The sequence below is a fragment of the Anomaloglossus baeobatrachus genome, chromosome 4 (assembly GCF_048569485.1).
Source record: "Anomaloglossus baeobatrachus isolate aAnoBae1 chromosome 4, aAnoBae1.hap1, whole genome shotgun sequence".
Lineage (NCBI taxonomy): Eukaryota > Metazoa > Chordata > Amphibia > Anura > Aromobatidae > Anomaloglossus > Anomaloglossus baeobatrachus.
The window spans coordinates 524,188,252-524,205,295 of record NC_134356.1 but is presented as its reverse complement, the minus strand read 5'-3'; the positions used below and the strand labels follow the sequence as shown (position 1 = coordinate 524,205,295).

Below are 17,044 nucleotides of genomic sequence, written 5' to 3'. Positions count from 1 at the left end.
CGTTTGTGCGGCACGTTCAACAAATTGAACATGCCACACATACGTTGGGAGCGTTGCAAATCGCATACGATATCGTATGCGAAATTGCAACGTGTAAAGCAGGCTTTAGGGGAAAACTTTTCTCCTTGCAGAGACCTGACAAACTAGTTTGGCTGCCAGTGAGGGGTCTTATAGCTTCAATGCCCCTCTGGGAAATATTCAAATTGTATCTTCAGGGAGGAAGGAGGCAAACTCTAGCGCCACCTATTGAAAGTAGCAATCCTAAAAGTCAAAAGTGGCCCTATAACAAGCCTTTTCATAAGATTTAGGATTTATACCAGATCAGAACCCTAATTTGCAGACACGGTGTTTTAGGGGTGATTGCCCCTCGTCAGTGCAAAGTATGGGAACTGATCTGGCTTATGAGATGCTATAGTGGGATATGTTTTCTGTAGAATACAATTATTGCATGTCAATGATATAAAGCTGTTTTTCTTCTTCATTGCTCCTATGGTGGCTGGATATTTAGCACCCTACATTGTTGCTGTGCACCTCTTTTCGATTACACAACCTATAATTTCGCCCAGTCCTGCACTTAAAAAAACGGTCACACGGGGCACTATTGCGATCCTCGCATGACACTGCTCACGCTGGCAGCACAGTGGGAGCTGAGTGTTATTGCGACTGAGGTCCGATCGTGCGATCAGACCTCTGCTGTGGAGGGGAGAGAGGGATTTATCTCCCTCTCTCCTCCGTAGCCGGCCATTGCCACTCGCCCTGCACTTGCAGAACACCGGTGTATCGCGAGTGCAGTGCGACTTTTCTCTCGCCCCATAGACTTGAATGGGTGTGAGAGAATCTAGGATCGCATTAGGCCGGGGCCACACGGGGCACTAGTGCGATGCTCGCATGACACTCGGCGCACGCTGGAAGCACAGCAGGAGCTGAGTGTCATGCTAGTATCCCTGCGACTGAGGTCCGACTGTGAGATTTTTCTCCCTCTCTCCTCTGTAGCCGGCTATTGCGATTCTCGCTTTGCACGCGCTGTATACTGGTGTACCGCGAGTGCAGTGCGATTTTTCTCTCACCCCATTCACTTGAATGGGTGCGAGAGAGAGTCTCGCATTACAATCGTAGCATGCTGCGATTGTTTTCTCGGTCCGATTAGGGCTGAGAAAATAATCGCTCTTGGTTGCTGGCACACAGACTAATATTGGTCCGAGTAGAATACGATGTTTCATCGCACTCCACTCGCTCCAATTTTCATGCCGTGTCTTAGAGTGCTGCCCAGATTCATCAGGGGATTACGCCAGAAATGTGACAGAAAACAACTTTGAAAAGTTGCATGTTTTTTGTGCCGTGTGGTGCAAAACTCTTGCAACATTTGGTGCGGCGCCAAAATGGAAGATTTTGGGGAGTGGGGGTGGACAAGGGCATGATCTGGGTGTGATGCCTTGGCTCGCCTCATTTATGGTGTCCTGGACTGAAAGGCGCAGGGCACAAAGAATTGGAGGCGACATGGACCGGTGTGTGAGTGACCTGCAAATGACAAAAATCTGCACCAAATACGTGACTCTTCAGATTTTGTGTTATACCATGCCTGATGAAGAGACCTGAGTAGTCTCGAAAGCTTGCAATTATTACCATCTTTTCAGTTAGCCATTAAAAGGTATCAACCACTGAGGACTCTCTGTTCTTTTAAACAATTTTTTCACCAAACTCCAGTGATTTCATTATTTTTTTTTTCTTGTACAAATCATAGGACTGAATCTGCAGCTCCAGCGCTGCGTGTCCGGGGCGCTGCGTGTCCGGGGGCGCTGCGTGTCCGGGGGCGCTGCGTGTCCGGGGGCGCTGCGTGTCCGGGGGCGCTGCGTGTCCGGGGGCGCTGCGTGTCCGGGGGCGCTGCGTGTCCGGGGGCGCTGCGTGTCCGGGGGCGCTGCGTGTCCGGGGGCGCTGTAATCCCAGGCTATGGGCTCTGGAGGCAGCATCCTCCATCCGTACTGAACTCTCCGGAAATCTGTACAATACAATCAGGTCTTATAAACCTCATCCAAATACAGTGCACAAACTGCATTGTCCCCATCCTGGCTGCTATTCACACTGGGCAGCTCCGTGTAATGGAAAAACTGCTCAGTCAAAGCCGGAAAGATATGTGACCTCAGGCACAGAGACCTAGGAGTCCCGCCTGAATCTGTGACGGACAGCAGCGGTCACACTCGTCCTGTGATAACAGGTGTCACTGTCCCTGCTGGGCGTTGTAGTCCCACCACTGCCGGTGCCCGCCCTCCTGACACACCCCGGGGATTCCCGGAAGTAAAGTGTGAAACAGCGAACGTCCTGCGCATGCGTACTGAAGAAGCCGGCGTGTGGATAGTAACCTTGTAAATGCCGGGCTGGTGATGACGGTAATGGCTGAGGTTGCCGCTATTCTGGAAGCAGCGAACTTTGCTGCTGAAAAGCATAAAGCACAGAGGAGGAAGGATGCGGAGCAGACGCCATATATAAACCACCCCATAGGTGAGTGTGTGGTATAGCCTGTGTGCCCGGGCCGGCCATGCTCCCAGCATCCTGATTCTGTGGGGTGAGTGGAAAGGTGAAATGCAAACGAATGGTGGGGAGCAAAGTAGCTGTCCAGACCCCATGATATTAGGGACGTCAGTGTGACTGCGGTGGGCGCCAAAGCAATATGTCCAAATTAATGATATTCAGCATTAACATATTATATTATTTCATTGCTTACATGTGATCAGACAGGGGCGTACATAAAAATCATGGGCCCCATAGCACAAGTCCTAACTGGACCACCCCCCTTCCCCCACACACACACAATTAAATAATATTGAGTGGGTTCATAGAAGAAGAGTATCACACAGCCATTACAAAGTAACCATCCTCCTATTGAAGCCCCTTCGTGTTCTTGCACATTATGGGGGCAACAAAAGAGGTATAATACCAACAGTGTACCCCCCCCACACACTGTAAGATGCCCCCACAGTGCCCTCCACACATGTACTGTGTGAGGATCTTACCCTCCACCTCATAAGGCATTGCAACCCCTACCCAACACAGCATGGCTCCCATATGTCTGCACCCTGTATGATGGGCCCAACACAGCAATGCAAACTGTATAATGCTCCCCATTTAGTTAAAGGGAACCTGTCATCAGAAATTTAGCTTTAAACCTAAGATTCCCCCTCTGCAGCTCCTGGGCTGCATTATAGCAAGGTTCCTGTACTTTTTGTGCCCCCCTTTGAAACCAAATTAAACACTTTATAAAGTTGTACCTTTTTGTCTGTAATACTTGTAAATTATCCATGGGGGCAGACTCTCTTGCGTCCGTTGCTGTCCCTCCTGCAGATTGACGCCGACCCCCAATGCTCCATTTCATATCTCTGGATGCCGCCCACTGCGCCTGAGGTCCCGTGCACGCGAGGACCGCTGGTGACGTGGTCACAGGCACGAGAGTATGGGCGGCGCTGTGATTGCATCGCAAGTGCCCGCCCTTTCCCCTCTGCCTCCAGTGTTCTGCGCAAGCGCTGGCCAAATGACCCGACGTCACCTCCTTCCCATCCTGCCCTGCAGCAGGAAATAGATGGGAGGAGCGGAGCAGCACGGCACAGGATACGAGAAGATGCGGAGAGGATCTGAGCGATGTACACAGTAAAAAAACGTAAAATCAAACAAAGACACACATTGTCTTCTGAAAAGTACTAAACGTTTTTGTTTTTTTTTTTGTATCCTGTGCTGTGCTGCTCCGCTTCTACCATCTATTTCCTGCTGCAGGGCAGGATGGGAAGGAGGTGACGTCGGGTCATCTGGCCAGCGCTTGCGCAGAACACTGGAGGCAGAGGGGAAAGGGCGGGCACGAGATTATGGGCGGGCATTTGCGATGCACTCACAGCGCCGCCCATAATCTCGTGCCTGCGACCACATCACCAGCGGTCCTCGCGTGCACGAGACCTCGGGCGCAGTGGGCGGTGTCCAGAGATATGAAATGGAGCATTGGGGGGCGGCGTCAATCTGCAGGAGGGACAGCAACGGACACCAGCGAGCCCGCCCCCATGGACGATTTACAAGAATGGCAGACAAAAAGGTACAACTTTATAAAGTGTTTCATTTGGTTTCAAAGGGGGGCACAAAAAGTACAGGAAGCTTGCTAGAATGCAGCCCAGGAGCTGCAGAGGGGGAAACTTTTAGGTTTAAAGCCAAATTTCTGATGACAGGTTCCCTTTAACAAAACCCTTCCCCCTCCCCTGTTGCTCCGGTCTCTGCACCGCACTCGCTGTGTAGTGATGTCATCGCACCCGCTGCACTGAGATGTCAGAGCTCAGATTCACAGGGAATGGAGCTGCTGCCTCCATCTTCCATCATTGCTTTCAATAGTGTCAGCATCCATGATGGAGAGTGACCGCACCTCTGGGGCTCTGTGTACTAGCGCTCAGGCTCCCACTAATATTACAATTATTCATCTCAAACCCTATAAATGTGTGACGTAAGATGTGCGGCAGCAGGGTAGGTGTATGCCGTATGTTTGCTTTGTGTGTGGAGTAGGGGGATGTTCTCCCTGGAAGCTGTTATTTAGGACCGTCCTGAGCGCAGAATAAACCCAGCATGTGAAGTGCAGAACGCTCTGAGTTACTTAGTTCAGTACCATCCTATACTGTGCGGATTCTTACTGCGTGCCCACTCACTGCTCAGCGAAGTATATTAACTGTAACAGAATTCTTGGAGAAATTCAGTATCGAGGTGGGAAAATAAGATGTTTAACATCTGGATCCGGCCATATGATGAACAGTTCATTAGTAAAGTCCAGATAACAGAAGTAGCGAGCAGAGGTGGTAAATCCGAATAGCTTCTTAATCCTGCTTCTATATAATGTGAGGAAAAGACGTCATGTTACAATACCAAGGATGTTAGGCTGCTTTCACACCTCCGGTTTTAGCAGAGCCGGCCAATCCGGCTCTAAAACCTATGTGGCGACAAAACCACATCCTTTGCATACGTTTTTTACATGCTGTCCGTCCGATTTTTGCCGCTTGCGGCAGGCTACTGAGCATGCAGAGTGGAAAAAACCTCATGCGGCAGCCGGATGCGGTGTTTGCCGCAGGACGCCGCATGCGTGCATTGCAAATCGCGCCGCATCGGCTGGATGGGGAGCGATTCAGGGGTTTTTTTTCGGACAAAAAACCGTGCCAGGCAACGTTCCATCCGGCCGCCGCATTGGCTAAATATGCAGAAAAAAACGGACGGAACACAAGCCCATGCGGCACAATACGGCACTAATGTAAGTCTATGCAAAAAAAACGCAATCAACGGCAAAAAAAAATGGTTGCGGTTTTTCTGCGAAGCACCAGATTGTGCCGCACAGGAAAAACCGGATGTGTGAAAGCAGCCTTAGAAAGACAGGAAAAAGTACAAAGATCAAAAGTACCAAAATATAAGCACAATTTGTAGAGTTGAAATTGGTTTAGTTATGGAGTGGAGTGGCTTAATGCACATGTTACATTGTGGATCATAAAGGAGGACTGTCATCCCTATAGCTTTCTGTAATAGCGATATATGATTGTTTATCCTTCTTCACACTGTAGGTGTCGCCAGAATCCTGTCTCATGAGGCTGGTGTCAGTGATGTGGCGGTGCTGCAGGTAATCGTGTGCCGCATTAGCCATTTTAGAATTAAAAATTCTGTCTTAAAATGTATATACATTCAGTGTGGGAACTTAACTTTAATGTAAACCTGTCAAAAAACGCTATTGTGGTATGTGGCCACGATCAGCACTCATTGTGTCCTGGACGCAGCAGGTCCTGACCTGCGGGGCCACGAGTCTCCTCTGCAGGAGACCGCAGCTGCTTCTGCCCACGATCAGGGTTCAGTGCGAGGCGGTCTCTCGCTTGTGTTCTCCCTACGGAGGACGCATGCAAATCCGCAGCAAGGAATTGACATGCTGCAGTCTGGAAAGTCAGTGTTTGCTGTGAAAAGAGAAGCACAATGGGCACGGGATTTCTAGATATCCCATCCACTGTGCTTGTACTGTACAACACAGCGTTTTGGATGCAGCTGAAGCATGCTACATCCAAAACACTGCAAACACTGATCGTGGGCATAAACCCTTAACTTTGAGATATGGAGTAAATCTACAGGTCAGTAGAATTTGGAAGCTTCCTGGCTGACAGCCCGGCTACTGGGAGGAAACGAACATTATTCCTCCCAGCAGCCATCGGCTTTCAGTGGTAGAGGCGTGACATCAGTAACCGCTCAGTAAACAGTAAGCGGTGGCTATAACCACACCCCCGGCACTGACTGACAGCCGGCTCTGCAGTGCATTATTGAGCAGTGACTGAAACTACTCGGAATGCCATTAACCTGTAGATGAATCCCACATGTCTAAGTTGTAGGTTGTTTTTTTTTTTTTACAGGTTCCCTTCAGTGTATCTGCACACGCTGCAGAAAATTTCTCCACCTGCGTTTTTGTGTAAAGTTTTTTTTTTTTTTTTTTTTTTTTTTTTTTTTTATTCAATGGCTGGAAGGGCTAAAACTGCAGAAAAAACACGCACAAAGAATTGACATGCTGCTTCTTTTTTCTTCACCCAAAACGGCAAGGGAAAAAAGAAGTAACGTGCGCACAGCCTTTCTGATCTCATACACTTTGCTGGGAGAAGAAGAGATATACAGTTTTGGGCAACAAACTATACCAAAAAAGCGGCAAAAAACGCAGCGTACAGTAAGTGCTCAGCATAGAGCACAGGATAAATGTGATCCAAAAGTTTATGTAAAATGCGCCCAATAAAAGCTTCAACTTAATACAGAAAAAAAAAAAGTTCCCACTCAGGTCAGTCATCTGTCAATGTAACGGGGGTTTTCACATTACTGTTAACAAAGGCTCTGGAAAGGTGCTATGGCTTCCCCCAAAAGAAATCCAGCAAAACCTGCACTCCCAAATCCAAGCGTACCCTCCTTATGAGCCCCACAGTGTGCCTAAACCACAGTTGGCATTACTGTAGTGATGAAGCACACTTAATTTACGGGGTGTATGACCCCAGAAGCACGTGCTGAGCACAATGTAGAGCACTACAATGGCAGATTTGCAATATTCACTCATTCAACATTCATTGGTGTTTGTTTCTGGGAAAACACCCATGGAGTCTAAATCGCCACTACACCTGTAGTTAAATTCTCAGAGGGTTGTAATTCCCAAAATGGGGTCACTTGAGGGGGTTTCTGCTTTTCTGACACTTAGTTGCTCTGTATATGGAGTGTGCAAAATATTCTTGGAAAACCTGTGCTAAAAGAGTCAAATAACACTCTTTCCCTTCTCAGTTTTGCCGTGTGGCTAACCAGTACTGTACAGCCACATGTGGGATATTGCTACATTTATCAGAAATTGTTACAAATTTTGATGCCATTTTTTTCCCCGTTTTCCCATGTGAAAATATTAAATCTAAGGCTAAAGCCAAGTTTTTGTGATTTTTTTTTTTTTTTTTTTTTTTTTTTTTTTTTTTAAAAAAAAAAAAGTAATGACTTTTTTTTTCACTGCTCATGGTATAAAATTTACTTTTACATCTGTGGCATTAATATGCTCAATGCACCACTAGATTAAATTATTGAGAGGTGTAGTTTGTAAGATGGGGGCACTTTTGGGGGTACTGTTAGCTAGGGAACTCTGCCAAAGTGACAGGGCACCCACAAACCATAAAAGAAAAATTTGCACTGGTGCTATTTCCCTTCTGAGCTTTACACTGTGCTTCAAATAGTAGTTTCTAACCACTTATATGGTACTGGTGTACTCACTAGAAATTGCCCAACAAACTGTGCTTCCAATTTTTCCTATTTAATCCTTTTGAAAAATTAAAAACTTGGACGCTAAACAACATTGTAGTGAAAACAATACAATTTTTTTTTTTCACCTCCCAGTGGTATAAAATTCTGACACATCTGGGGTGTCAATATGCTCACTGCACTCCTAGATACATTCATTGAGAGGTGCAGTTTGTCAAATGTGGTTGTGGGACCTCAGGGGTACTGGCAAAGTCACATGGCACCCTCAAACCATTCCAGCAAAATCTGCACTCCAACATGGCGCTCCTTCCCTTTTGAGCTTTTTTTGCATTGTGACTCAAAAGTAGTTTTCGACCACATTAAGGCCTCTTTCACATGTCATTATTTTGCATCAGTGTTTTATCAGTATTTGGGTGCCAAAACCAGGGGTGGAACTTACACAGAAGAACTATAAGGCCAGAGTCACATTTGCGAGAGACTCGCGTTGTCACTCGGTACGGCCTGCCACCCCCTGAACAGGAGCGGGTCTGCTGTATAGAAATACATGCCGGAGAGCAGCAGGCCGTGCCGAATGACGCAATGCGAGACTCGTGCGCGTCACTCACAAGTGTGACTCCGGCCTAATTGAAATACTGACTCCTGTTCTGTGTTTTGGAGACACTCCTGGTTTTAGCATCTAAATACTGATGCAAAATACTGACATGTGAAAGATGTCTAACAATATCAGCGTATAAGTATCCGGTTTAATGGCACAAAAAAATTCAAAGTTCACAAATTGCAAAAAAAAAATGTTTTTTTTTTTTTTTTTTTAGAAATGCAAATAATATTAACAAAATTTACCACTAACATGAAGCACCATATATCATGAAAAAACCTCCGAATAACTGGGATTTGTTGAAGCGTTCCAGAGTTACCAAACCAAAAATGAAGACACTGGGGAGCAAAGGCTCAAATAGGGTCTTATCTGACATACATGGATCACCTATTTAAGTTGTGTGACACACCAATACGTGTAACTGCTGCAGATACTCGTTTACACCAATACAGGTAGATGCAAAAAGAAAGGGAACGTGTTACATTTGTGTGCTGCTGTAGACCTCTGATAAGAAGATCCAGGACACACCAGTGGAGATAATGCGGTATTTTGTTTCAACACGTTTCAATGCTTCTTCAGGAGAAGAACCACGATTTCCTGAAGAAGCTTTGGAACGCGTTGAAATAAAACATCCCATTATCTCCACTGATGTGTCCTGGATCTTCTTACAGGAGGTCTGCAGCAGCAGCACAGATTGCCACATTAAGTGACACTGGTCAGAATTGAAAAAAACAAATGGCCCGTCCTGAAGGCAAAAACAGGCTCTGCCGAGAAAGGGTTAAATAACATCCAGTCTTATTTCGAGCACTACTGTGTTTTTCCAAAAATAAGACTTCCCCCAAAAATAAGCCCTAGCAGGGATTTTCAGCATTTTTGAAGCAAGACTTAAATATAAGCCCTCCCCTGAAAATAAGCCCTAGTCGCGGTTCAATAATAAAGTGTCCGTGCAGCTAAAAAAGTTAGATACTGCAGAACACTTCATTATAGACAGTGGACACCCCGCAATCACACTCAGACGCAAGGGCAGAAGACCTGCAGTGATCGCACACCCACACACATCCGATCTCAAACACACAGGTCTCACACACAAACACCCGATCTCACACATAATCAGATCGCACACACAAATATCGGATCTCACACACATCGGATCGCACACATACTCCCCACATCCAGCAACACTGATTTCCTCTCGCCGGCAGAATCCTGAGAGGCTGTGCAGTGGAGCGCAAGGACCTGCCGCAATGCTTGCTTACAGGACCTGCGGACACGTGACTTCCTCCCATCATTCCCTGCGGCCGGAAGCATTCTCTAACGCTGGATGGGATGGGATGTGATGTGTGTGTGTTCATTCTGCGATCTGCTGTGTGTGTGTGTCAGCCAGAAGCTGGGGAGGAGGCGTGGGTGCTGGGGAGGAGGCGTGCAGCACCCACAGGAGGACCTGGGAGCCACGCAGACGTCCGGATCTGGTAAGTATGACTCTCCTGAGAAGTGGGGGGATCTTCTTTTTTGGGGGGTAAACTAACTCCCCAACCGTGTTTCTCCAAGAATAAGACCTCCTCCAAAAATAAGCCTTAGTGATTTTTTGGGAGGCAAAAAAAATATAAGACAGTGTCTTATTTTTGGAAAAACATGGTAGTAATCTTCTGTATCTGCCAAGAATGTCTGTGTATTATAGAATTTATTCAGATTTGTTTAGCTACTATATAATATTTTTTGCTGCGTATTAGATTTGTGGTCCCAGAAGTAAAATTATCAGAAATATGGAACCCTCCCAGTGGTACTTCACTTGGTACATGGGCTATTTCGGCTAGAATGCAGCACCATGGACTTTATTGACCAGACAACCCCCGACTACTCATTTGATTACCTTGTTTCCTAGGCAGCTCTTCTGCACGATACAGTTGAAGATACAAACACAACGTTCCAGGAGATTGAGGAGCAGTTTGGCCTAGAGGTCAGGCGGATAGTGGAAGAGGTGACAGATGATAAGACCCTGCCAAGGATGACAAGAAAACAGCTGCAGATAGAGCACGCGCCACACTGCAGCCACAAAGCCAAGCTGGTTAAATTAGCCGACAAGCTGTACAATCTGCGGGACCTGAACCGCTGCACCCCAAGAGGTACTGGGACCAGCAACACACTTGTTTTTAGTTTTGTTTTTCAATTTTTAGCCAGTTTTATTGTTTAGCCCTTTGTAGCAATTTTGCTTAAAGGAACCAACTACTAGTATTTTTCTATATGAAGTATAGGCACTAGGACGCTGAATGTAAGCATACCTGTTATAGAAAGATCCGATGCTTTGTTGTGGAAGTATCTGTAATCAAAGTTGCAGAAATGTGCTGTACTTTGACAGGTGCAGCGGTGCGGGCCTTTTGTGGGTCAGGTCCTCGGTGTTTATTCCTCCTCCTGCTTCTTGTATTGCATTCCCCCCTTTTCCTTACTTAAATGTAGCGCCATGCCGCCATTGCTACTGTTGGCATGCAATACATAATGCAGGAGGAGGAATATACACAGAGGACCCGACCCATAAAGGCCCGCACCGCTGCACACGTCAATCAAAGTGCAGTGCATTTCTGCAACTCTGATTTACAGATATTTCAGCAACAAAGCATCCGATCTTTGTATAACAGGTATGCCCGGATTCAGTATCTTAGTGCCTGTATGGCACTGCCTTTACTTCATATAGCAAAATCCTGGTGGTTGTTTCTCTTTAAAACTGTGACTGACATTACCTTTGGGTTACTCTACTTTTGTCACTAAAGGTCCAGTTGATAACTACAGAAAGAGCATTCCAACTGCATGCGGATATCAAGGATTAGCTGGCATGGGGAAGGGTTGGCACACTTTTTTTCCCTTCTCTTTTTAAATGCATATACTTGGAGCTAAAAAATAAATTTTGCAAGTCTAAGAATTATTTTTTTTTTTAACCATTTGCCTTTTATAGCCTTTCTGTTGTACTATTGCTGGTTGCAGAATGAGTTTACCAAGGATCTGTCAGCGAGCTCATTCTGACCAATTTATAGACGAGTTTGTAGATCTTGTATCTATTGGTATTTTTTCATGGCTGCCTCCTAGCTGATTAAGGCTATGTGCCCACATTGGTTTTTGTAGACGCTGCGTTTTGTACGTTTTTTGCCGCTAAAAACGCACTCGCAGCATAAACGCATGCGTTTTTGCCGCGTTTCGGTGCATTTTTGGCTGCATTTTGCTGCGCTCTTGATCAGTTTTGCTGCGTTTCTCCAATGCATTGCATGGGTGGGAAAACGCAGTAAAACACAAAAGAATTGACATGACCATTTTTTTCTTTTATTATTCTTATTTTTTTTTTTTTTTCAGCTCAAAAATGCAGCTAAAAAAAGAAGCTGTGTGTGGACAGCAAAAATGAATACTCAGACTTTGCTGGGGAAGCAAAGTCATGCAGTTTGGAGCCCAAAGACGCACCCGAAAAACGCGCAAAAATGCACCGTGCACACATAGCCAAAAGGGTTCTTTACACGCTGCGACATCGCTAGCGATCTCATTAGCGATGTGACACACCAGATCACAGATGCGATCTGCCGAGATCGCACATGTGACCGGCGCTATAAAATCGACCTATGTGGGATCTCGGCAGATCGCATCTGTGATCTGGCATGTCACATCGCTAATGAGATCGCTAGCGATGTCGCAGCGTGTAAAGAACCCTTAAGGCTAGGTAGCGATAGTGTCTGCTATATCTCAGCGCTATACAAGTGAATGGGGTAGCATTGCAACACTTACACAACTGCAACAAGAATTTTACAAAAATCATTGGACTTCTTGTGACTTGTCGCACTCGTGTCAGAATGCAAGCCTATTCACTTGTAGAGCTCAGAGATGTCAAAGGCACAAAGTGAACTTCGGTGACACGATAGCGGTCGCAGTCAAAATCACTGTATAGCCCTCGCCTTATGAATATAGACCACATCAAAGTTCAGTGTACAAGGGAAGTAAAGAGCCTCTATAAGCCAACTAATGCAACATTTTTAAAGAAACCCAATTGCAAAAATATTAGCCCCAAATACCCTGCATTTAAATATTTTATTTCTTCTTCAAAGATGGACAGCCCTTTTAACAGAGGCTCCCACTGCTGAAAAGCAATTATATATTTGTTTTTTGCTATTTTGTCAACATTATTATTTTTTTTCCGGTCTTAACCCTAAACCTTGTTTTGTAGGCTGGTCAGAAAAGCGTGTACGAGAATATTTCCAGTGGGCATTCCAGGTTGTGAATGGTCTACAAGGCACAAATATGGCGATGGAGAAACAACTGGACCAGTTATTCAAAGAGAGGAGAGTTTCAGCTTAAGTCTACTGTATGAGAATCCACGTGACCGGAGGGGAAGGGCTGCGTGCCATGTACTGTCCCACCAAATGTGTGATTTGTAGGATACAATAGTGATGAGCGAGCACATCTCTACAACAATGAACCACTTGTTGTAATCAGCGAGGACTTAAAACTATAGGCAGGGTTACTTCATGGGATGTAGGCCACATAAAGTGGTCAAATTGTGTTTAATTTGCCACTATTTTGTTAAAAATTAAATTGGACCGCGACAGATGATCTCCCTTACATTGAAGCTTTATTATGCTGATTGGAGATAGTAATATTCATCCACTATATATTTTCCCTTATCTCTTGCTTAGCTTCATTTATAACTCCATCATATCAGGAAAAAAGCTGTGATCTATGACTCCAGCTTATCAAGTAGCAAGGGGTAGTCTGAGACACGCCCCCTGTCTTACCATTGGTTCTGAGTGCTGCTCTTTTTTGACTCTACCTTCTCTGATTGATTTGCTAATATACAAGTCTATAACCGGATCACCAGGAAGTGAGCAAGGAATGGTTACAGACAGATTACTGATTAACCAGTGAGAAATGGATAATTGCACCATATACTAAAGGCCCCGTCACACTAAGCAACATCGCTAGCAACATCGCTGCTAACGAACAACTTTTGTGACGTTGCTAGCGATGTTGCTGTGTGTGACATCCAGCAACAACCTGGCCCCTGCTGTGAGGTCGTTGGTTGTTGCTGAATGTCCTGGGCCATTTTTTAGTTGTTGGTGTCCTGTTGTGAAGCACAGATCGCTGTGTGTGACAGCGAGACAGCAACAACTAAATGTGCAGGCAGCAGGAGCCGGCTTCTGCGGAGGCTGGTAACCAATGTAAACATCGGGTAACCAAGAAGCCCTGTCCTTGGTTACCCGATATTTACCTTCGATACCAGCCTCCGCCGCTCTCACTGTCAGTGCCGGCTCCTGCTCCCTGCACATGTAGCTGCAGGACACATCGGGTTAATTAACCCGATGTGTGCTGTAACTAGGAGAGCAAGGAGCCAGCGCTCAGTGTGCGCTGCTCCCTGCTCTCTGCACGTGTAGCGCCGTGCGGTGGTAACCAAGGTAAATATCGGGTTGGTTACCGATATTTACCTTAGTTACCAAGCGCAGCATCTTCCACGCGGCGCTGGGGGCTGGTCACTGGTTGCTGGTGAGCTCACCAGCAACTCGTGTAGCCACGCTCCAGCGTTCCCTGCCAGGTCAGGTTGCTGGTGGGATCGCTGGAGCGTCGCAGTGTGACATCTCACCAGCAACCTCCTAGCAACTTACCAGCGATCCCTATCGTTGTTGGGATCGCTGGTAAGTTGCTTAGTGTGACGGTACCTTAAGAGGCACAAAGATTAAGATTTGATTACAGGGAAAAGGATTTTCCACTAGATTAACTAAAATTTGATTTGGCCTTGTTGTGGGTGTAATAAAATACAAAAAAAAAATCATATTGTCTCCAGCCATTACGTGACACTCTGCTCTTTAAGGGATTACTGGATATTATCTTTTATAACACCACATTAGGCCAAAAGAGCTTTAGTTAGTGTAGTGGAAAAAAATCATAAGTATGAAGCATTTTTAAATATTGTTTTCTTTCCATTACTGATTTGTGCAAAAACTGCATTTAAACAGTACGGTGAAACCTCGGTTTACGAGTAACCTGGTGTGCGAGCATTTCGCTATACGAGCAAAGCTTGCTGTAAATTTGTAACTGTTTATGAGCAAGCTTTGCTGTACAAGCAAATACCGCACACACTTCCGGGTCAGTACTTTCACCGCGCTCTTGCAGTCCGCACAAACACGCGCACACACATACAGTGCTGGCCAAAAGTATTGGCACCTCTGCAATTCTGTCAGATAATACTCGGTTTCTTCTTGAAAATGATTGCAATCACAAATTCTTTGGTATTATTATCTTCATTTATTTTGCTTGCAATGAAAAAACACAAAAAGAGAATGAAACAAAAATTAAATCATTGATCATGTCACACAAAACTCCAAAAATGGGCCAGACAAAAGTATTGGCACCCTTAGCCTAATACTTGGTTGCACAACCTTTAGCCAAAATAACTGCGAACAACCGCTTCCGGTAACCATCAATGAGTTTCTTACAATGCTCTCCTGGAATTTTAGACCATTCTTCTTTGGCAAACTGCTCCAGGTCCCTGAGATTTGAAGGGTGCCTTCTCCAAACTGCCATTTTGAGATCTCTCCACAGGTGTTCTATGGGATTCAGGTCTGGACTCATTGCTGGCCACTTTAGTAGTCTCCAGTGCTTTCTAGCAAACCATTTTCTAGTGCTTTTTGAAGGGTGTTTTGGGTCATTGTCCTGCTGGAAGACCCATGACCTCTGAGGAAGACCCAGCTTTCTCACACTGGGCCCTACATTATGCTGCAAAATTTGTTGGTAGTCTTCAGACTTCATAATGCCATGCACACGGTCAAGCAGTCCACTGCCAGAGGCAGCAAAGCAACCCAAAACATCAGGGAACCTCCGCCATGTTTGACTGTAGGCACCGTGTTCTTTTCTTTGAATGCCTATTTTTTTTTTTTTTCCTGTAAACTCTATGTTGATGGCTTTTCCCAAAAACCTCTACTTTTGTCTCATCTGACCAGAGAACATTCTTCCAAAACGTTTTAGGCTTTCTCAGGTAAGTTTTGGCAAACTCCAGCCTGGCTTTTTTATGTCTCGGGGTAAGAAGTGGGGTCTTCCTGGGTATCCTACCATACAGTCCCTTTTCATTCAGATGCTGACGGATAGAACGGGTTGACACTGTTGTACCCTCGGACTGCAGGGCAGCTTGAACTTGCTTGGATGTTAGTCGAGGTTCTTTATCCACCAACCGCACAATCTTGCGTTGAAATCTCCCGTCAATTTTTCTTTTCCTTCCACATCTTGGGAGGTTAGCCACAGTGCCATGGGCTTTAAACTTCTTGATGACACTGCGCACCGTAGACACAGGAACTTTCAGGTCTTTGGAGATAGACTTGTAGCCTTGAGATTGCTCATGCTTCCTCACAATTTGGATTCTCAAGTCCTCAGACAGTTCTTTGAGCATGGAGAAAAGAAAGAAGACCAATGTGGTACACACAAGGACACAGGACAGAGGTTGAGTCAACTTTAACACTAGAAGTCCCAGAGAGGGGTCATTTAACATTTCTACCTTTGGAACCCAGAGACTGGTCGAATGACCTGAAGGATTTTAGCTAACATCCTATAATCAGTCTTTTTTTCTGTAATTAAGGTCATTACTGTTGCACCACAGGAGGTTGTTGTTTTCCATTGAGTTTAGCCATTTAGTTTCTAGTTAGTTCTATTCAGTTTATTGTATTTGATAATGTAATTGACTTAGGGTCATTTGACCCTCTTTCGGGATTTCAGGGGGAAGCTCGAAATTTCTGGGACTTCTAGTGATAATCCATGTCAACTGGCTGCAAGTGTGATTTAGTTATTGCCAACACCTGTTAGGTGCCACAGGTAAGTTACAGGTGCTGTTAATTACACAAATTAGAGAAGCATCACATGATTTTTCAAACAGTGCCAATACTTTTGTCCACCTCCTTTTTTATGTTTGGTGTGGAATTATATCCAATTTGGTTTTATGACAAATTATTGGTTTTTGTTTCATTGAAGACAAATTAAATGAAGATAATACCAAAGAATTTGTGATTGCAATCATTTTCAAGAAGAAACTGAGTATTATCTGACAGAATTGCAGGGGTGCCAATACTTTTGGCCAGCACTGTATTATGTTCACCTATCCTCCATTCCCTCGGCGGCCTCTTCCCTGGTTCTTGCAGTCTGCGGGTATGTTGATCCCATAACCAATCGCGACTGATGCAGCGGCTGCTACTGTCAGCACTTCCCAAAGGCAGCGTGCTGACCAATCAGAGGCAAGCGGCTCATGCCAATAACATAAGCTGCTGAAGCACTGACAGCGGCAGCATTGGTTGCGATGGTTACCGGGTCCGCATGCCTGCGGACTGCAAGAATCAGGGAAGAGGCCGCCAAGGGAATGGAGGATAGGTGAGAATAGTGTGTTTGTGTGTTGGCACAATAGGGGACCAGGATGGGACATTGCTACAAGTTGTGGCACGAATTGTCTGAGTTTATTTCCTATGGGAAATTTTGCTTTGCTATATGAGTAACTTGGTTTACAAGCACACTCCCAGAACGAATTGTTCTCGTAAACCAAGGTTCCACTGTACAGTGTAAATGTAACCCGAAGCTTGCTGTAATGTATGTATTTTTTAGTGTTTATTGGAAACTACAATTGGGTTCAATGAAAGAAAAGTCTCTCTATCATTGTACATGACCAACTTCAGTTTTGTTTTTTGGAGAAGA

At 45.4% G+C, this 17,044-nt stretch overlaps 1 protein-coding gene across 1 annotated transcript; it reads left to right on the top strand.

Moving 5' to 3' along the window:
- The first annotated feature begins 2,294 nt into the window (after positions 1 to 2,294).
- On the top strand, positions 2,295 to 16,385 carry HDDC3 (HD domain containing 3). Its single transcript, XM_075345904.1, has 4 exons — positions 2,295 to 2,496; positions 5,568 to 5,623; positions 10,233 to 10,473; positions 12,549 to 16,385. Exons 1-4 carry the CDS (start codon positions 2,379 to 2,381, stop codon positions 12,677 to 12,679), a joined length of 546 nt encoding a protein of 181 aa, XP_075202019.1. The 5' UTR covers positions 2,295 to 2,378; the 3' UTR covers positions 12,680 to 16,385.
- The last annotated feature ends 659 nt before the right edge of the window (positions 16,386 to 17,044 follow it).

Excerpts from the sequence above, each read along its gene's own strand:
- HDDC3 (XM_075345904.1), top strand. The coding sequence starts at position 2,379 with ATGACGGTAATGGCTGAGGTTGCCGCTATTCTGGAAGCAGCGAACTTT. Across the intron at positions 2,497-5,567 it reads ATATATAAACCACCCCATAG|GTGTCGCCAGAATCCTGTCT; the intron begins GTGAGTGTGTGG and ends TTCACACTGTAG. Across the intron at positions 10,474-12,548 it reads GAACCGCTGCACCCCAAGAG|GCTGGTCAGAAAAGCGTGTA; the intron begins GTACTGGGACCA and ends CTTGTTTTGTAG.